Source organism: Pinus tabuliformis, chromosome 1_2 (assembly GCF_031772625.1).
Source record: "Pinus tabuliformis cultivar Carrire ecotype Pingquan chromosome 1_2, CPIR1, whole genome shotgun sequence".
Lineage (NCBI taxonomy): Eukaryota > Viridiplantae > Streptophyta > Pinopsida > Pinales > Pinaceae > Pinus > Pinus tabuliformis.
Genome location: NC_142298.1, coordinates 392,293,116 through 392,315,872, shown reverse-complemented (window position 1 = coordinate 392,315,872; position 22,757 = coordinate 392,293,116). Strand labels below are relative to the sequence as shown.

At 41.4% G+C, this 22,757-nt stretch overlaps 1 protein-coding gene across 1 annotated transcript in view; it reads left to right on the top strand.

The window, feature by feature from the left end:
* The window catches only part of LOC149206018 (glutathione S-transferase 2-like), a gene marked incomplete in the record, with an annotated part of 358,107 nt that overhangs the window by 256,128 nt on the left and 79,222 nt on the right, over positions 1-22,757 (top strand). Inside the window, 1 exon segment of the mRNA XM_089395257.1 lies at positions 16,205-16,266. Coding sequence (XP_089251383.1) covers positions 16,205-16,266 — 62 coding nt within the window.

Sequence of the window (22,757 nt, the reverse complement as noted above, 5' to 3'; positions counted from 1 at the left end):
CTTACCAATCTGACTCTTCTTATGAGAATTCTTTAGTTTGAGAATGTCCAAGTACCTTGTATGGATTATGAATACCTCCTTAGTTAAGAGGGAGTGTTGAAATATGTAACTAGGTTCAGTCTTCATAATGACATATGTAGTCATGATTTTATGTATTTAATGAAAAGAGAAAATTAAATTTATTATTGTTATTCTTAATGCATGGGCTTCATGCTCAAGGTTATTTGATTTATAGGTCAAGCACCCATTGAGTGCTTCTAAGGCTTGTCATTGAGTCAACAAGTCAATTGAGTCATTGTCATGTATGGAAGACCCATTTGGGCATCTTGTATTATGTAAAATAAATTTATTTGAGTCATAAAAGACCCTCCAAGACCTTGTCAACAAGTTGCAACTAGTCAGCCTACATGGAAGATCAAGTCGGTCTTGTGGAGGCAATTCGTACCCCTAGAAAGCCTATATATAAGAGGTATTCAACCTCATTTGAGACATACATTCAAGCTATGCGAAGAAGCAAGAAGGAGTTCGATCTTAAAGAATAAGAAGCCTTAAAGAACAAGCAAAGTTTAAGGACATTGTAATCTAAGTTTTTTGTCTCTCTCTCTCTCATATGTAATGAAATTCTGAAGCTACATTGAAGTTGTGATGCTGTAAGGTCGAAACTGTGTAGCTGCTTCTAGGTCGAAGTTGTGAAGCCGCATCAAGGTTGAAGTTGCTTCTAGGTCGAAGTTATGAAGCTACATCAAGGTCGAAGCTGTGACTAGGTCGAAGCTATGAAGTTGCATCTAGGTCAAAGCTATGGACATGCATCTAGGTTGAAGTTGTGAAGCTACATCAAGGTCAAAGCTGTGAAGCTACTAGGTCGAAGCTGCTAGAAGTTCGAAGTGTGTTGTAGGAAGTTGTGTAAGGAAAGCTCATAGAAAAGGAAGGTTGACATGGTCATGGAGGGGTCTTTGTCAAGGGTCACAGGTCTTGGAATTCGTCATCTGAATATTCTATAAGAAGAGTGCGAAAATTTGAGAATCCTACCTTAATCACCCACTGCAACAACTGATTAAACTTCTCCAATCTGTTAAATACTGAAACAAATTATTTACAGTTTCCTACAACAAATATCGAAGCTAACACATGGCAACCTTCACTTAATTAATTAATTTGCCCGAAATAAGAACATAAGAAATAGAGAAAGATGCACAAGTGACAATATTTTTTGGAGAAATGTCACTGAAAAAACCCAATGCCGGAAAACCGGTGCAACAACTCTGAGGGTTTTATATTATTAAGCAGTAGTTTTTGAATACAACTCTAGATGCCCTTCCAACAATCCAGTTACAGAGAAAATAAACTGGTAGAAAAACTTAGTGAGATTACCTCACTCTACCCGGCATGTCCGGCTATTACGGCAGCTGAACCAACTGTCCCCGACTATCTCTGCACTAGCCCTATGTAGGCACTGTGTCAGCCTCAATAGTCTCTGCGTCAGCCCAACTAGGAAACGTCTGCCCTTTGGAGTAGTTTCCGGCCCTCCCAGCTCAAAAATCTCAGTTCCCCAGTAGATTTCGGATTTTTGCACTATAATACTGCGTTGTTTTTGCGTGAGCCCTTCTGGCTTTGCATGGGCCCTTCTGGCCTAACATCAACCCCTCTTGGGTTTGTGCTGCCTCCTCCTGACGTCTCTCTGCCTCTCTGCTGCTGATCCTGTGTCATGGAGAAGATACTCCAACCCAACTATCCCTACTCCTCACTGCAAAAATTCACTATCGAAAATCTCCCAACAACTTCTCTGCTTCAGAAAATCAATTCTCTGAACTCTCTTTGTGTGTTTTTTCAAGTGACCCTCAGGCCTCCTTAAATAATCTCCTCATTGACATTCAACGACCCAGATTAAAAGCTAATCAATGGCTAAGATCATTTTAGCTTGATCCTTGTCTTTTTCTAGAAGTTACACCCACAATTTATATTAATACCCTTTAATTATTTTATTTTCCTAAGTTTAGACTTAGGGTCTCTTTAAAAATAATTAATTATTTTAATACAATTATTTCTGGGTGGAATTTCCCAAAACACTTTCTGGGTTCTTTGGAATACATGTGCCTAAGCCTCTCTGCAAAATTTGAGACTTAGAGCACATCCGATGCTACCAAAAATCAGAACTCCCTCTTAGCAAGGAATGTGCTCTAGCAATGCACCCTTCTAGAGCATTACTCTATTCTGTAACATCTCCCTCTGCACTGCTAATGTCTAACATGCTGCCCACCAACCACTGCTCAAATGCTGCATCTATACTGCTGCTGACCCTGCCACTGTCAACACTACATCCATATTGCAACTCTCTCTGAATTTCTGCTTCCGTGCTGCTGCTGGCACTGGCACTGCTAACTGCCTTTGCACTCCAAACTGCTGCTACTACTCCATCAGCAACGAAAAAACTTCCCAAATTTTTGAACTAACTGTGTTCAGTATGATACCATGTGAATGCTGAGCCTGACTACTGCTAGTCTCTGCGTTGACCCTCTGAATCTACTGCACTGCTGCTAACTACTGCTTTGTGCCATTTGCGCTGCTGCCAACTTTGCTCTGCGCTGCTCAGTCTCTGGCGCTCCTAACCACTGCAACTGTCTCTCCGACACTCGTCGACACCATCCGACACTATTCCATCTTGCTACTTATGATCTGGGCTCCCGTAGCAAGGAATTGATCCAAGAGGTGGGCTTCACAAGGATCCTATCCATCTGTAGCTCTTTCGAACTACAGTTCTAAATCTCCCCACATCCCTCCTGAAGATGCATCTGCCATTTCTGCTAAACGAAAATGTCGAGTAGCCTCCTCTATCCTTTGTGCAACATTAGATTGCCCTACGCACTCTCGACTGGAGTTTGTAGATCTGCCCCTTGCTGTTGCTCAACTAATGAGAATTCAAACTTTTTGGCTAGAAGTCCTCTGAGGAAGAATTCCCTCGACTGTGTTTCTCTCCTCTTTTGACGTCTTTTTGCCCAGCAAAATGGCCTGCAGAAAAACTGCGTCGCACCAGCTCTTCCTCACGCTTCAACGCTGCTCCCTCTTCCACGACAAGATTTCGATCTGGAAGCCCTTCTCTCTGTTGACTCGCTCAGAGAGAGACTACCTCGAAAATCAGCCCTCCAGCTAGGACTGCGCAAACCCTCTGGGGTTTCGAACTGCTGCCTCCTGCAGCGATTTTGATCTCCCTTTTCTACTCAACATTGGGTTTTTTGGCACTGTTATTCTTGCTTCATCTGCACTAGCTCTGATACCATGTGAAAATTCGAGAATCCCACCCGAATCACTTACTGCAGCAACTGATTAAACTTCTCCTATCTGTTAAATACTGAAACAAATTATTTACTGTTTCCTACAACAAATATCGAAGCTAACACACTGCAGCCTTCACTTAATTAATTAATTTGCCCAAAACAAGAACAAAACAAATAGAGAAAGATGCACAAGTGACAATATTTTTTGGACAAATGTCCTCGGAAAAACCCAATGCGGGAAAACCGGTGCAACAACTCTGAGGGTTTTATATTATTAAGCAGTAGTTTCTGAATACAACTCTGGATGGCCTTCCGACAATCCAGTTACATGTGAAAATTCCTAGACTCGAAGGTACCCCTACTGTAGCAAATCTGAATCTAGTTCACCTACTTGATTTTTAAGTTACATTTATCAAGTTATTCTTTTGAATATTGAAGCAGATTACTTCTGCAGTCTACACTAATTAAATATTTGATCTCATGAAACAAGAAAACAGAGCAAAGAACAAGATACATAGGACAGACTTATTTTTGGACACAATAGTCCCCAAAAAAACCCAATGTACGAAAACCAGTGCAGCAGTTCTGAGGGTTTATTATTATGCAGGAGAAATATCTCAATACAAATCTAGGATGCTCATCTAGCAACCCTTTACAGAGAAAATACTGGCGGAAAATTTGAGTGAGTTTTACCTCACTTCATACGGCAGAATTCTGGCTGATCTGGCACAAGACTGGCTAACCCTACCCATTTCTATGCTGGCTCTACGTCAGTCTTACGTTACCTTCTCTGCCCTCTGCATCAACTCTCCTGGTTTTTCTGGCAGTTCCCTGTAGTTCCAACCGTTCCCAGTAGTTCCGATAGTTTTGACATTTCTGGAATTTGCGTGACAGGCAACTTTTCTGCGTCAGCTCTCCCGGCTACTGCGCTGTCTCTGCGTCAACTCTCCTCACTGTTTTGTTAGTTCCAAGCAATTCCGACAGTTCCCAACGGTTTCGATTGTTCGACAGTTCTAGATTTTGTGTGACAGACAACTTTTCTGCATCAGCTCTCCTGGCTACTACACTGCCTCTCTGCAAGCTCTCTCCGCCTCTCTGTTTTGTATTTTTTGGAAAGTCCTTCTCCTGGATTCTCTCTGCGCCTCTGTTGCAAGATCTCTGCAATCGATTTTCCTCTTGAGAACTTCTCACCTCATAAAATTGATTTCCTCAATCTCTCTGTGTGTGTTTCCAAATAAACCCCAAGCCTCCATTTTATACTTTTCTTGTTGAGTCTTCAGCGGCCGAGATTAAGTCTTTAATCAATGGCTAAGATTAAAACATGTCTTGATGCACCTTCTAGATCATTCTCACCCATATTTTGATTAATACCCATTAATGTTTTAATTTCCCTAAGTTTAGACTTAGGAACTCCATAAAAAATATCAACTATTTTAATAAAATACAATTCGGGTGGAATTTCACCAACGGTTTTTGGGTTCTTTAGAACTCATGTGCCTTAGCCTCTCCACCAATTTTCAAGGCTAGAGCACTTCCGATGCTACCAAAAACTAACATTACAGAGAAAATAAACTAGCAGAAAAACTTAGTGAGATTACCTCACTCTCCCGGCAATTCGGGCTATTCTCGCAGCTGAAACAACTGTCCTCGGCTATCTCTATGCTGGCCTTGCGTCATCCTCAACAGGCTTGCGTCAACCCAATTGGGAAATGTCTGCCCTCTGGAGCAGTTTCCAACCTTCCCGACTCAAAAATCTCAGCTCTCTGGTAGATTTCAGATTTCTGCACTAGAAGACTGCGCTGCTTCTGCGTGAGCCCTTCTGGCTTTGCATGAGCTCTATGAGGGCCCTTCTGGCCCAGCATCAACCCCTCCTAGGTCTGCATTGCCTCCTCCTGGTGTCTCTCTGCCTCTCTGCTGCTAATCCTGGGTCCTGGAGAAGATACTCCAACCTAACTATCCCTGCCTCTCACTGTAAAAGCTCACTATCGAAAATCTTCTGGCAATTTCTCTGCTTTAGAAAATCGATTCTCTGAACTCTCTCTGTGTTTTTCCAAGTGACCCTCAAGCCTCCTTAAATAATCTCCCCGTTAACATTCAACGACCCAGGTTAAAAGCTAATCAATGGCTAAGATCATTTTAGCTTGATCTTTGTCTTTTTCTAGAAGTTACGCCCACAATTTATATTAATACCCTTTAATTATTTTATTTTCCTAAGTTTAGACTTAGGGTCCCTTTAAAAATAATTAATTATTTTAATACAACTGTTTCTGGGTGGAATTTCCCAAAATGCTTTCTGGGTTCTTTGGAATACATTTGCCTAAGCCTCTCAGCAAAATTTGAGACTTAAAGCACATTCGATGCTACCAAAATTCAACAAAGAGAAGAATTCTTGTGGGTTTTCCTCTCAAGAGAAGTTTTAGCCCTCGTTGATAGGCTTTATCTTGTGTCCTTGTTAAAATTGGCAACTAGGGCCAAACTTCATGTGGGTCATCTTATTCATGGCTGATAATATGTTCATTATATTCCTCTCATTGAGAGGTGTAAGATTGATCTAAAGATCATCTGATTCCGATAAGTATTCATGGAGATATGAATTTATTTTGATTATGGAATTATTATCAAGCCGACCTACAACTCATATAGGTTAAGAAGCCCAACAGTGGCATCTATTCAAATATCAACAGTTGTGTATAAGTACAGGAGGACGTTTCCTCATTTGCATTCACTCATCTCATCACATCTCTCTCTCTCTACTGCACAGAAAAGAGTCTCTTCTCTACTGCGCAGAAAAGGGGTTTCTCTCACACATGTGAAGCCGAAAGCTGCTGAAACTGAAGCTGCAATTGCAGATCCAAACTTTGACCAGCGTGGACCATCAAACCTCCTCTTCTAATCTGCGTTGTAGGTTCATTTGAACCTCCTCTGAAGGCTGTAACTTTTGGTGGTGGAATCAAGTCGATTCGATGGACGGTTTGCGAGATATCGACTGTCCTAGTTTGAAGGAAATTGCTGAAACTGAAGCTGCAACTGCAGAAGTGAAGTTTGACCTGCGTGGACCAGAAGATCTCCTCATCTGAACTGCGCGGTAGGTTCATCTGAACCTCCTCTAAAGGCTGCAACATTTGGTGGTGGAATCAAGTCGATCCGACGGTCGGTTTGTGAGATATCGACTGTCCTAGTTTTGATGATGAAGCGGCTAATGCTGACACTGCTGATCTAGGGTTTGCTACTGCTGATATAAATCAGATTTATTGTACTATTTCTCTCTGCTGAATTATTGAAAATAAAAGAAGATTTGATCAAAGGGTTTCCCCACACATTGTGGGGTTTGTCCCTGGCTAGCCGCCACATCTTGTGTCTCTTGTCTTGGCTTGTTTTCTATCGATCGTTTAATGTTCTATCTGCACTTTACTTTATGTACATGTGATTGCTAATCTGTGGAATATAATAAGAAAAGAAGTAAACTGTTATAAGCATAGAACATACCATAACTTAACATGGTATCAGGGTTGAGGTGAAGGCAAAGACCGAGCAAGAGCAAGAGCAATCACCAAAGAGAAGATTGGCAAGGCTATCCTAAAAGAACTATGGGGTCCTCAACACTCTTTCCCGCTGAAGACAAGCTCCATGAGAAAGCTGACTATCACGGATGGAAGATGTCTATTGATCTAACCCTAGAAGATCAAGGAGTGCTGGACCATGTAAGAGGCAATATTGTTGAGCCTCCATCAAATCCATTTGCTGCTGCCTTGAACAAATGGAAAAACGGAGAAGTCAAAACAAAGAAGATCATTTGGGACTCTATCGACAAGCACTTGGTGGCCTACATCTCTGAACTGGACACCTCCAAGGAAATCTACAATAGACTGGTGAGTTTATTTAAAGTCAATGATGCAAATCAAGTTTTGTTTCTTAGAAATAAGCTGAGGGAAATCAAGAAGGGTAAAGATGAGAGTATGCAAGCATACTTCTTAAGAATCACCGAAATCAAGAACAATCTCCTATCTATTGGGGAAACTATTACTGACAGGGAAATGGCACTCACAACTCTTGGAGGATTACCATCCGAATGGTACGTGTTCAGGACTACTCTTCTGAACAATAATGTAATTCCTGGTTTTGAGGAATTAATGGCTAGATGCATTCAAGAAGAAACAAGGGTAGAAGAGCAAGAAATGCCCATGCCTAAAGGTCCTCCTCCTGCCTTTTCTTCTCATGCTAAGAAAAGAAATAATTCCGGGATTAAATCAAAAGGAAAGGCTGGACCTAAGGGTGGAAGAAAAAGATGATGTTACATCTGCGATAAAGCAGGTCACTATGCAAGGGAGTGCCCTAATAGAAAGGACTCACACCGGGACAATGTTCAAAATCCCTCTCATGGCAATCAAAGGAATGACAAATTCAATAGCAAAGGTAAGAGGAGAGCTGGGAATCAAGGAAGAGGACAACCATTCAAGAAGGCTAGAAATTCTAGGATGTATTAAATGCACCTGACCTCAAAAAGAACCTGGTGTCCATCTCGGCAATGGAGGACAAAGGCTACAAGGTAACCTTCAGCGATGGCAAGGTACATATATGGAAAAATAATGTTAAAGATGTCTTTACTCTTGGGTTTCATGTTGATTCATTATATCAGGTCGATGGAAGTCCTCTAGGTGTCATGTCTTATGACACATCTCTTTAATCCGAACTTTGGCATCGAAGGTTTGCCACCCTTCATTATAAAGCTCTACTCGATGTAAGACAAATGGTGACAGGGATGCCCGAATTCCGAGTAGAGAAAGAAGGTGTATGTCGAGGATGTGCCGAAGGAGAGCTCAAAAGGGGACCATTCCCCTCAAGCCAAAGCAAGACCTCCGATATATTATAGTTAGTTCACTCAGGCATATTTGAGGCTAGCATTAAGAGGGATACTACTACACCACATACTCCTGAGCAGAATGGTGTGGCGGAAAGGAAGAACCGTACGATTGTGGAAGCTGTCTCTATGGGTAGATGATGTAACAATGCCTGATGTGGAGGAACCCATGGATCCTATTTATCCACTTGAGCCTTCCTCTTCTAGGAAGAGGCCTTCATGGCTTAGGGGGATACTTGATGATGCTGAAGGACATGTTGCACCCCGAGGAACCTTCCGTGAAAATAAGATACCTAACAGGTATCAAGGATACATGACCATCATGAGCATGATCATACAAAATGAGCCTTCATTATTCTCAAATGCCGTCAAGCATCAAGTATGGAAGGATGCTATGATCAAAGAATATGAGTCTATTATGGAGAATGATGTCTGGGAAGTAGTTCCCAGACCCTAGGACAAGACAATTGTTACTTCAAAATGGCTTTACAAGATAAAGCTGCGGCAGATGGAAGTACGGAATAGTATAAGGCTCATTTTGTTGCTCGTGGTTTCTCCCAGAAGGAAGGTATAGACTATGATGTGATATTTGCACCTGTTGCCAGATATACGACCATCCGCTTGATCATAGCCCTTGTGGCTTCACAAGGATGGAACCTAGATCAGATGGATGTCAAGACCGTGTTCTTGCACGGTTCGATCAAAGAAGAGGTCTATGTGGAGCAACCCGAAGGATTTGAGATTTATGATTGAAAATCTCATGTATGCAGGTTGAAGAAGGCTCTCTATGGGCTGAAGCAAGCACCCTGAGCATGGTATAAGAGGATCGATAGCTACTTGATGAAGCTGGGATTCACTAGGAGTGAAGCCGATCTTAACCTTTACCTTAAGGTTGAAGATGACACACCTCTCATACTGGTGTTGTATGTGGATGACCTCTTTCTAACAGGTGCATACCCTCTCATTCGCAAATATAAGAGGGAGTTGGCTTCTGAATTTGAAATGAAGAACCAAGGACTTGAAGTGTGGCAGAAGCCAAGGGAAATTTTCCTATCTCAAGGAAAATATGTGGTGAAGATTCTGAAAAGATTTGGTATGATGGATTGCAAGCCTATGACTACCTCGAGGATCTTAACTTTCAGAAGTTATATGGTAGTGATGTCGGACCCGATTTGGGAAATGCCTCTGAGTTTCAAAAACTCATTCGCGTTGATGTTCTTAGTGAACTCCCGTCCAGATATATGCTTCGCAGTCAACAAGTTGAGTCAACATATGGTTGAACCCCACCACATACATTGGATTGGTGCCAAGAATCTATTGAGATATCTTCGTGGCACAATCACTTATGGGTTAAGATACATTGCCGGAGATGTGAGACTATTTGGATACATAGATGCTGATTGGGAAGGCAATGTGGAGGACCGTAAGAACACTTCCGAGTGTTGTTTCTCCTTGGGATCTGCTTCGATATCCTGGATGAGTAGGAAGCAGAAGTCGGTGGCCTTGAGCATCGCCGAAGCAGAGTATATTGCTGCTAGCATGGCCTCCTGTGAGGCAGTTTGGTTGCGAAAGCTCTTTAGTGAGCTATTTGGATTTACATTGGATACCACCGTGATCCTTTGTGACAACCAGAGTGGGATTCGTTTGTCAGAGAATCCCGTATTTCATGATCACTCCAAGCATATCGATATCAGGTACCACTATATTCGAGATATGGTGCAGCAGGGAGCTGTAAGGCTCCAACATATCGGTACAGATGAACAGGTCGCCGACATTCTAACAAAGCCCCTTGGGAAAGTAAAATTCCTGACTTTTCGAGAACAACTTGGAGTTGTTCAAGACCCTCCAATGAGGGTCCTGTATGATGCATTGAGCTCTGGGAGCTCCAGGGGGGTGCGGGTTACTTCTTGGAGCAGCATACAACCACAGGATGATTCAGTATCCCCTGGTGGTATACATGTACACCCTGTGGCGACATTGTAGCAGGATTGATGTGTTCTCCTATGAGGCCTGGATTAATGTGTTCTCCATGGCGATTGTAGCAGGATTGATGTGTTCTCTTGTGAGGCCTGGATTGATGTGTTCTCCATGGCGGCCTGGATTGATGTGTTCTCCATGGCGATTGTAGCAAGATTGATGTGTTCTCCTGTGAGGACGGGATTGATTAATTTCTCCTGTCGAGACATCCTACCCATGCAGTCTGGGACTCATGGGAAGTACCTCTCATCTGATCAATGAGCAGGGAAATGAAGTTAGGGACCATAGTAGTACCGATGGACGTATCGTTGTATCTACCATACTCCCTACGCTAGGATGACCTCCATTCATCTGGGATCAATGATACTGGTCTGGGACTAGTGGTAGGAGTGGTACATTCTATGACACTGACTTTGGGTCGGTTGTTAGTGGTCTGGGACCAGTGGTACGCACTCTGAGATTGAATTTGAGTCAGTGGAGGATGTTACTGGTCTGGGACCAGTGGTAGGAGTTGTACTCACTATGACACTGACTTCGGGTTGGTTGAGACTGGTCTGGGACCAGTGGTACATACTCTGAGACTGACTTTGAGTCAGTATGATACATCCTCGATCATTTCTTCTTCCTCATAATTCAGACAAAAGCAGAGCAGAACAGAACAGAGCATAGCAGAGCATAATAGAGCAGAGCCGTATAGATCAGTACAAGGCAGAAAAAGACAAAGCAGAACAGGCAGAATAGAGCAGAGCAGGGCAAGGTTAGGCTGTACAGGGCAGTGCATTTGATGGCTGAATAGTAGCGACCTACAGATAGATTGCAGATGAAGTTCTTCCTAGTTGAGAGGGGGTGTTAAAATTGGAAACTAAGGCCAAACTTCATGTGGGTCATCTTATTCATGGCTGATAATATGTTCATTAGATTTCTCTCGTCGAGAGGTGTAGGATTGATCTAAAGATCATCTGATTCCTATAAGTATTCATGGAGATATGAATTTATTTTGATTATGGAATTATTATCAAGCCGACCTACAACTCATGTAGGTTCAGAAGCCCAACAGTTGCATCTATTCAAGCATCAACAGTTGTGTATAAATACAGGAGGACTTTTCCTCATTTGCACTCACTCATCTCATCACATCTCTCTCTCTACTATGTAGAAGAGAGTCTCTTCTCTACTGCGTAGAAAAGGGTTTCTCTCTCACACATGTGAAGCCGGAAGCTGCTAAAACTGAAGCTGCAACTGCAGATCCAAACTTTGACCAGCGTGGACCATCATACCTCCTCTTTTGATCTGCGTTGTAGGTTCATCTGAACCTCCTCTGAAGGCTGCAACTTTTGGTCGTGGAATCAAGTCGATCTGACAGACGGTTTGCGAGATATCAACTGCCCTAGTTTGAAGGAAGCTGCTGAAACTGAAGCTGCAATTGCAGAAGTGAAGTTTGACCTGCGTGGACCAGAAGATCTCCTCATTTGAATTGCGCTGTAGGTTCATCTGAACCTCCTCTGAAGGCTGCAACTTTTGGTGGTGCAATCAAGCCGATCCGACGGTCAGTTTGTGAGATATCGACTGCCCTAGTTTTGATGATGAAGCCGCTAATGCTAATGCTGCTGATCTAGGATTTGCTATTGCTGATATAAATCAGATTTATTGTACTATTTCTCTCTACTGAATTATTGAAGATAAAAGAAGATTTGATCGAAGGGTTTCCCCACACATTGTGGGGTTTGTCTCTGGCTAGCCGCCACATCTTGTGTCTCTTGTCTTGGCTTGTTTTCTGTCGATTGTTTAATGTTCTATCTGCACTTTACTTTATGTACATGTGATTGCTAATCCGTGGAATATAATAAGAAAAGAAGTAAACTGTTATAAGCATAAAACATACCATAACTTAACAGTCCTCGTCTCATTGTCTTTATTGTTTGGTAGTTGTTTGATGACAAGAACACTAATTATAATCAAGTGAAAGAAGCAGCTAATCAAGTTACGTAAAAACATCACAAGCAGTTATCAAAGTAATAGAAATCTCCTAATCTAGCTGCCCCTAGATTTCTCAACAAGGGGCACTCATAGGGGCCATAGGAACCAGGGTGATGGCCATAATGAGAAGGGTTAGATCTTATGCTTGGCTTTTGCCAATGTGCTATATGTTATTGTCTCGACCATCTTTTGCATTTTGTGGTATTACTTCGTTTTGTATGTGGCCATATTATGCTTTTATCCTTTTTTTTCGCTGCATCAACCTTCGGAGCATTGTTCCAGGCCCGACCCAAGGTGTGGACAAGAGGAAGGGGATGCTAACACCTTGTGGACCCAAATAAGTAAAATGTGAAAAGGGCTTGTAATGAGTAGAGGGGAGTGAGATATATGGTATTAGGAAGCAAGACTACATAACCAAGATCAAGGTTTCCCATGTAGTGTTGTTCCTAAAACTAATAGCGAATAAAGGAGATCCCACTGCACTAGGATTCAAGATTAACCCGCCATCTAAGGTAGGGGAACAAGAGTAGGGTCAAAGCCCTTGCTCCTTCCAAGTCCATCAGTAATCCATACCCAAGTGTGCCCAAGAAAACCAAGCATAAACACTTAATTACATAATGAAAAATCATACCTTCAGGATTGGATGGCCCACCTTCAAACATACGATCATGACATATGAGTGAGGGTACACAATGGTTGGCTCAGGTGGCGCAGACAAAGTGGCACATCAAAGCTATCTCATGGATGTTAGGGGTTATTGCTGCCAGCTGAAGGAAGATACATTGGAAAGAAAGCACCCCAAATGGGTTCCCACTTTTGGTGGGCTACACGACAAATAATGAATAAACCAAACTACAATTCTTCATAATAAAAACACGTCGCGGAAATAAAAATAGGAACTGAGAAATAGATGCACACACAAATTAATGACACTGTTGTTTTGGACAATAGTCCCCAGAAAAACCTTGAAGGGAAAACTGATGTAGCAGATGAGGGTTTATTTTATTATGCAACAAGTATAGAGAACTACAACTAGATGCCCAAATGGCTATCCTCCAACAGTTTATCTCCACTGGAAAATATTGGGAAAAATCCTTTTTCCCTCATAGCTACTCGATCTGGCCTCTCTAGCAAACTTGCACTTCCTAGCTAAGTCACACAACTAGACATGAAATACACACTACCTACTTAGAATAATTCTTTCTACCTCTAGATCACTTCTAGATGATCAGTGCTGCCTCCCTTTGCCTCTACAAACAATTTGCGAGGCCTCCCGGAACTAGATTTGTTCTCTAGTTGCTAAATCGATCCCTCTCTCGGTAACTTGCACTGGCAAACTGGGCAACTTGCACTACAGAGTGCAACCTCCTTGCTAGATAATTCAGCCTTCCTTCCCTAACTCTAGAAACTGGAAAACCACTTGAGAATTTCTTCGAAAATTCTCCTTGCTGCAAAACCCTAATACTCTCCTTCCCTTCGCTCGAACTACACCCTCATTGAATACTGCGAACTGGGGAATTCTATCTTCCTTGCTCTCTTGTTGTACGCTAGTATCTATCTCCAACCCCATTGAGTTGCTCTTATAATCTCTCACTGGAGCGCCAACGACCAAGATCTAATCATGATTGATGGCTCAAATCATCTTAGACTTTGTTAAGTCACTTTTTTTGCAAGTCTCTAGAGAAAATCGATTTCCTTAATTAATACCCATTAATTAATTAATTTTCCTAAATTAGACTTAGACATTTTTTTAATTATTGATCAATTAATTTAATTGAGAGGTTTCTAAGTGTTTTCTCTCGAAACCTTTTATGGGTTTTGAAATCCTTGTGTTCCTTAGCCTCTCTGACACCTTAGAGACCTATCTAATGCTGTCATATCGATCAAAAAATAACATAGGGAACAGGATGAATTCAACTAGGGCTTGAGAAATCAAGTCGTTGGAGCTACTTTAGTTTTTTTTCATTTTATTGCCTTTACACACTCAAATCTAGCATCTTCCATGGTGAAAATTGCTTTGGTAAGGCTGATATCATCAGCCCTAGGTAATTATTGCTTTGGTAAACCCTAGTCTTATACAAGGCTTCAGCTTAGGGCTTATTTGAAGGTTTACAATATCCTATTGTTGATCACATCTTTAAGTAAATCTTTTCCTTGTGCTTGCATGCCTAGATGCACTTTTGTTAAACTATGTCTTTAAACCCTATGTATCAAGCACTCCTTTATTGGCTTTCCATATGGTATGTTGTTACTTTTGCTAGAGAATTGTGCCCTAATCCATAGAAGAAGTACCTTTCCTAGCTGTTCACATACATCACCTTAATCCAATTGACTTAGAACATCCTTTAGGTGATAAACTGGGAATCCTCCCTCGTGGTGAAATTCCACCAAAGATGTGATATTCCCACTTAGCAACATTGCTAAGGGAAATATCAAATTTTGGCCAGTTTTGAATTAATTTGCATCAACACTTAGGAAGTAAGGGTTTAGAGGCCCCACATGTATTTTTGGTCAAGTGCGAGCCCAAACATTAGAGATGAAGGAGGAAAATCGTGCCACTAGTAGTATGTGGGGGCCACTCATAGAGAAATGCGGCCCACATGAGAAACACGCTCTCATTGGAGCGAAATTGTTGGGGAAAGTCGAACTGGGCATGGGCATTTTGGAGGCTCTTTGACAAAAAGAGCAAGAGGCACTCATTTTGGTCATTCATGATATTTGGAAAATTGTCTTAGACAGAGCACGCTTGAGCTTAAGCCAACTCTGTAAGTGTTGTTTAGCACAAGAGTGTTTCTAAGCAGAAATCTCAACCCTTGCTTCGGTGGACTTTGAGTGCCAACGCAAGGAGGGAGTCCTATCTTTTCCAGATCGTACCAACAACAGGGAGTGCGAGTTTAAGGAGAGGTTTAGCAGCAACAACGTAGGATTGCGCAGTTCTTGGAGGAGGCACGCTTGGGGGTTGAGGAGCGAAGTGAGTTTAGAGCTGAAACTTGTGGTGGAGTCCGGGGAGGTGTTTTGTGGGAGATTGCAGCTATTTTGGGGGTCTTTTGCAGCAGGGTTGATAGGTGGGTCGAATTACCCAGCCACAGAGTCATTGAGGGAAAAGAGGGCCGAAATTCCAAGTTCAACCAACGGAAAATTCCTTCGTGGGTTGTTCTAGGTATTTGGTGGAGACCCCGGGGTTAATTCCCCGGAATTTTCTGAGTACTGGAGGAGGCCCTAGCAGCCATTCTTCATAGCCAGCAGTGTATTTTCTAGGCATTTCAGCGCAGAGCCAGGAGAGAGTAGAAACAGACTTGAGGGGGATTTCATCTTACTTAGTTGGGCTTTGCTAGCTTGCCTTGGGAAGCTCAGGGGCACACTTCTAGCACCACATGGTACCCTCACTTAATTTTAATAAAATGGCTCAGCAATGCCGTTTTTGGTGCAAATTCATGGTCTGATTTATGTGTGTTTTTTTGTGGCTTTTATGTCTATGCATGCTTTTTTTATTACTGTAAAATTTCCCTAGGAATATTAAAAAAGAGCAGGAGGTGGAGTGCTAAGGCGATGCTTGTAACCACTTCGTTGTTGCATCTTGGTCTGACTCTTTCCTTGTGAGGCCTCTCACAGGGATTGCTAGATTTTGGGGCAACAGGCTCAAACGGATATGGCGTCTCTTGTCTAACCACTTCTTGGCACCTGGATGTAATGGTTTCAATATACATTTATTTGATCCTTAATGTGATATATGCAGCATTTTAAAAGGATGAAAAAGTAACTTCCGTTGGATAAACTTGCATTAACCATCTGATAGTATACATTATTGATGCATATTTCAAGAATAAAATATACTGTAAAGTACGTCATTTATATTCGATGAATCACCATTTTCATCAATATATTAAGTATTTATCGGCTTGTATGATATCAAATTATAGCATTGTTTTACCATCATTGGTTTAAAGTTTGGAAATATATATATATATATATATTGCTATTTTTCCTACCATTTCTGTTTAGTAATGGAAATTTGTTTTGAAAACAATTAATATAATGATTGAAGTTTGCCTAGATGTTTATGGAGATTTCTACACTCCATATTCTAATTTGGAATATATGATTGAATCAATTTGTGCAGCTTTGGAGAAGTTGTTGAAAGATGTTGCAGGGAAATATTCTGTAGGAGATCAGCTTACATTGGTAAGATTCTTGAACCCTTTACATTTTGTAGATGAGTTTAATATCCACAAAGTGAAGATCGAGGAATTTTTGCGAACATAACTTATGGTGAAGCTTTCAATAACATTATTAGGTTTAACTAAAGCTATAAAGAAATATGACAATCTTGTTTTATTTAGTAAATAAACATTTTCATTTTAATCTTGATAATATACTAAATTACAATGTAAGGTGAAACACAATGCTAATCTATTTAAGTAGCACTAATTATTGATTTTTTCTACTTTATATTGTTTGGTCATTGTTTTTATTTTATTTTTAAGGTGGCACTAAAGCTGGGTGAAAGGCCGCCTGGGTGATCACTGATGGGCACCACATAGTAGAGTGCATATAAATTTGTGATGAAATAACCGTGCATTTTTGGCACCATTAATGGATGGATGCAATTTGTCAAACTGGAATTACCAGATGTTCACCTATTTTCCCACTCTGTCAGCATGAATGTGCACAAATACAAAGTTCTTAACTGAACTTCACACTCCACAGCTCATTTCAGGCCTACCTATTTCTCAAGTATTCTTTGTTGAATTTGGAATTCATAGTAAGCACATCTGCAGTTTTTATAGTGAAAGTTGAAACCCTAACCTGAAATTGTCTATGCTAGTGTCAAAACAACATGCTGTATGTGGTATGTACAAAAAAAACCAGGACTGTAATATAAAAAGTGCAGACACTGCAAATACGGGGAAAGAATGCAAAACAGTGGACTGTGTAATCTATATCTGCATAAATGATAGTTCTGAACATTATGACAGTAGCAAGAAGAACTCAGAACTCAACTCACCATCACACTTGCATTACTCAGGAGTCTGAAAGATGAATTACACTGTGCTGTTAAATACTAAGTTGCTAATTACTAGCTCAAAACTAGATTGAATAACACTCACCCACTCTACCTACTTTTATAGATAAAGAAGTCAAAGTTTTTACAAAAGTAGAGTGCCTAAGATTAGAAGCAAAACCCAAAACCTTAAACTTAACCTAAAGAAATGAACTTAGTCTCAATTAGTAGGCTGCCTAGAAAAGTAATGCCTATCACAAACAGGAAACACTTCTAACTCGTGCTTTTCTAAATTTAGAAACTGTGCTAATTCTGATCTGAAAGACATTTTCTATAAGCAACTATGGGGTAGTGGCCTATTACCCACCAAAGTGGGTACCCCTAGGAGAACTTTTCTCCTTATCATCTTCTTCTAGCCGACAACCAGTAGCCCTTGATAGCCACCTTGTAGCCAATGTGATGTGCCACTTTATCTCCACCACTTGCATCAGTCATATGTTTCCTCGTCCATTTGTCAAGAACACATGTTAGAAGGTGGCCAATCCGATCCAAAAGGTATGTTATTCATTTTGCAATTGGGTGCTTATGCTTGCATTTCATTTGGGCATTTGGCATAGATTATTGAGTGACTTGGAAGAAGGAATGGTTTTGACTATGGTTTTGTTCCCTGACCTTAAATGGGGGTTTAATCTTCAATCCTAGTCTAGTGGGACCTCCCCTATTGGCCCATTGCTTTAGGAAGGGCACTACTTGAAACCTCGATTCTGATAGCGTGGTCCCACTTTCCCATTCCATATTTACCACTTTCCTCCGCACATTACGAGCCCTATACACCATCTCCCCTCTCTTGGTCCACATGACCGTTGGGATCATAGGGTGCTGGCACACCCCTTCCCCTTATCCACATTTTGGTCAGGCCTAGAAACGTTGCCCTGAAGGTTGATGCAGCTAAAAGAAAAGTAAAAGCATATCATGGCCACAAGCAAGAAACAAAAGAAATAAAATTAAAGATGGTTGAGACATTAACATTAGCACGTGGGAAAATGTTAAGCATGAGCTCTACCCTTTATCATATGGCCATCATCCAGTTCCTAGTGCCAATGTTTCCCTGTTACATCATTAAAAAGGAACCCTTGCATGTCCCAACCCTTGGTGGGCGATGAACTACCCCACCATTAAGGGGGTAACCACTGCTACACATCATTCGCAACATGCTCTCATTTCCTAGAGCTTCGAGTAGTAATACAAAGAAAAATCAAGAAAAGGCAAAAGGCGATAAGGGGGGGTGGAAAAACAAAGGCCAAGGTAACTCAAGCATCCACGATTGCTCACTCCTCACATCCGTATGCCCAAAATATCGATTTCCCATCATTTCTACCCCTTTGACCATGGCATTTGGCCTTGAGACCTCTTTTATCCCCATTCCATTCCATCATTATTCACATGCCACCTATTGATGGAAGGATGTACCAGGGACCTATCATTCCCCTTAGGGGTTGGGAACACCTAATAGGATCATTTATTAACCACTCCTACTTAGGAAGGTAACACTCTTATGAGATCAAAGCCTCAAATTTGGAAGGGAAGCCCCTTATGAAGTGTCAATTTTCCCTTGACTAACAAGCTTGGTTCACATAGATGCGCTAATGATTAATTGTACCTGATGGTGAAGATGCAACATTGGACATTCTGTGTGATTGGTAGGTGGTCTTCATTATGGGTTGAGCGACTTAACTAGGGCTCAAGTCCACTACAGGAGCATATGACACCCTACAGGTGAAGCGTTGAGAGCTATAGGATTCCTACTACTATCAGGGCATCATTTCACTTCATGGGCACCTACAACACCTCCAACATTTTGCACTTTGCCCCACATTATTCACGAGATGATGCACTTGGACCAGCATGCCTCGACTGGCTGGCTTTGAGACCCCTTTTATCCCCATTCTGTTCCATCATTATTCACATGCCGCCTATTGATGGAAGGATGTATCGGGGACCTGTCTTTCCCCTTAGGGGTTGGGAACACCTAATAGGATTGTTTATTAGCCACTCCTACCTAGGAAGGTAACATTATGACGAGATCAAAGCCTCAAATTTGGAAGGGAAGCCCCGTATGAAGTGTCAATTTCCCTTGACTAACAAACTTGGTTCACATAGATGCACTAATGATTAATTGTACTTGATACTGAAGATGCAACACTAGACATTGTGTGTGATTGGTTGGTGGTTTTCATTGTCAAATTGTTGATGGTTGGATATGTTCTCTTACATGTAAGTACACACATTTAATGCTATTCTTGTTTTACTTTTTCATATGCATTGGAATGGGATTTTTTCTATGATAGGGCTAATTGCTGCATTGCATAATTGCGAAATTGTGGAATTATTATTTCTATATAGCATTTCTTAATGTATGGGCCATATATGTTGAATGAAATCTCCTAGGGATAATTCTTCCATTGGATTTATCTTGATAAGCCATCTCTTTTTGCAAAGCGAAGTATAAAGCTTTGAGGTCACTTCTTCTTGTCCTAAAGGCTAAGTAAAGTAGTCCTTAAGGCCTCCTTGATCGAGAAATAAAGTCCTTTGTCATCATTCTCTTAGAATCCATTCTCCCTAAGGGATTAAACACTGATCTACCAATAGGTGGTCACTCAAAGAACCATTTTTCTTCACCTTTACCTTCCTCTTTTAGGTCTAGCCAAGTTGGGTCACCTAGGGCATCACTTTCCCTACAAAGTAGTCAAAGAAAAAGTTCGATCTCCTAGCCTCTACTGCGTTGATGCGTCCTCAAGGTCTCTTCCAAATTTGAAGAAATTCCGATAATGGGATTGTGAGGTATCCCAAGCCCTAGATTTGAGATCAAACTTTGCCCTGGTGTTCCCTAGGCTAGTACCTCATAGGATCAATTTGACACCTTTAAGTGAAAATTATTGTTTTGATCCTTTCCCTTTCCTTGTCTGGGTTAAGTTCATCATTGGTTGCTAGACTCCCTCCCCTTAACCTAGGTTGGGTCCACTTGGTCCCGTGTGGTCCCATACCTTTGAAAAGTTAATTCTTGAAGAACCACTTGGGAAACCAAGTTTAATAAGGATTTTAGGGATTGGGAAACTCCTTTGCAAGACACATTCCTTAAACCTAGCCCTCAAATTTGTTGGGTTGTGTTATATTCTTTCCACATAGTTAACAGGGGGTTTGAAGGGCACCAGTAACCCCACTTTATAGGGTTCGGGGCAGCGCCTCGGAAAATTTTGGTTTTGGATCCTATGTTAGGTTGGGTGGACTCACCTATGGTTTTGTGCATGATTTTCGCACATGTTTTTTGGATGCGATGGTTTTCAGTCCATGGTATTGGATATTTCGGCATGTATAAATATGTATTGTAACATTGAAATGAAAATAATGAAAAATCAAGCTGGGAGTCTCGGTTTTGGGATCCAGGGGAAAATATCTATATATATGTGTTTTATGTGTTATGATCTCGCAATGTTTATTTTCTGTGTTTTAGAATTCGTATGCAGGTAATTTCTGTACAGGTTAAAACCTACATTTGGTATCAGAGCTGTTTTGGCTTCAAGGGGACGCCTTTGTTGTTGAGGGGTTTCGCTCGGGCCTGTGGTGGACCCTGTTCAGTGGGAGATCTGCGAGATCGATTCTGGTGGTGAAAGAAGATGACGAGCATTGGAAAGATAGAGATCGAGAAATTTAATGGTCAGAGTTTTGAGTTGTGGAAACTCAAGATGGAGGATCTGTTGGTGGATAAAGACCAGTGGATCACGGTAGATCTAGGTACTAAACCAACGAGAGTGTCCGATGAAGAATGGAAGAAGTTGGATCGGAAGGCAAATAGCACAATACGATTGTGTGTCTCAGATTCAATATTGCTGAATGTATCAGGGGAAGCTACGACGAAGGCTTTGTGGGACAAGTTAGAGACTTTGTACCACTCTAAGTCTCTGGTGAATAAACTGTTCCTGCGGAAAAAGCTGTATAACCTGAGGATGAAAGATGTAGACTCGGTGACAGAGCATCTGAATGCATTTAATACTGTGGTAAGTCAATTAGCATCTGTTGATATTAAAATTTCAGAAGAAGATAAGTGCATCAGTTTGTTGTGTTCTCTACTAGATTCGTGGGATAGTCTGGTTATTGCAATAGGTAGCAATGCAACTACCTTGCATTTTGATGAAATAGTCTCATCCTTGCTGACGGAGGAGATGAGACGGAAAAATATGGAGAGCCAAAATGATGATGCCTTGTCTGTATGAGGGCGGACCCAGAACAGAAACAAAAATAAGTCATCGGGTGGGAGATCTAAATCTAAATGGAGATCTAAATCTCCAGGAAAACCTGTAAAGGTGGTGTGCTGGAAATGTGGAAAGGAAGGGCACTACAAAAGGGATTGTAAATCTAAAGCTCCTGACAAAGGAAAGGGATCTGATGAGGCTTCTTCTGCAGAGGCAAAAACCATCTCAAATGAAGGTGGGGATGTGTACTTGGCTTCAAGTACACATGTAGATCATGAGGCATGGTTGATTGACTCAGGTTTATCCTTTCACTTCACTCCCCATAGAGAGTGGTTCTGCGAGTATGAGAAATATGATGGTGGTGATGTCTTCTTGGGGGATGACAGAAAGGCTAGAATCGTTGGTCGCAGAAAAGTAAAGTTGAAGTTGCAAGGTGGAAGGATTAGAACGCTTCCAGGTGTTCTACATATTCCTGCATTAGTCAGAAATTTGATTTCTGTTAGCAAGCTGGATGATGCAGGTGTAAAAACAGTGTTCGATAAGGATAATTGCAAGATGGTTCGGGGAGCACTGGTATTGATGCGGGGAGTTCGGATTAGAACTCTGTACAAGTTGCAAGGTAGCATTGTTATTGATGGGTGCAATAGTTCTGTGGTTCCTGAAAGTGGAGTAGAAAATCTAGTGGTCTCTGGAGAGAAGACCATGCTGTGGCATCAAAGGCTTGGACATATTGGAGAAAAGGGCCTTCGGATACTTCATGGTAAAGGAATGGTAGAAGGTATGAGTAATAGCTCTCTGGATTTTGATTTCTGTGAAAATTGTGTATATGGGAAGCAGAATCGGGTGAGTTTCCCCACTGGTAGTAAGAGGGCGAAACAGATATTAGAACTTGTGCATAGTGATGTGTTTGGACCTGTGAAGGTTCCATCACTAGGTAAGTCTGTGTACTATGTATCATTTATAGATGACTTCTCAAAGAATACATGGATATATTTCCTTAAGAAGAAATTTGAAGTCTTTGACAGGTTTAAAGAATTTAAGGCTTTCCTGGAAAACCAGACAGAGAAGAAGATAAAGGTGCTGAGGACAGATAACAGTGGAGAGTTTTGCAGTAAGGAATTTAAAGAATTCTGTAAGAAGTGTGTTGTAGCATGGCAGAAGACTACTCCATATACACCTCAGCAAAATGGAGTTGCAGAAAGAATGAATAAGACATTGATGGAAAGGGCAAGAAGCATGCTCAGTGGTGCCGGGTTAGGACAAGAATTCTGGGTAGAGGCGATGGATACTGCATGTTACCTGGTTAGCAGGTCAGCTTCATTGGCGTTGGAGGATAAGACTCCACAAGAGGTATGAACTGGTAAGAAACCCTCTCTTTCACATCTGAGGGTATTTGGATGTGATGCATATGTACATGTTCC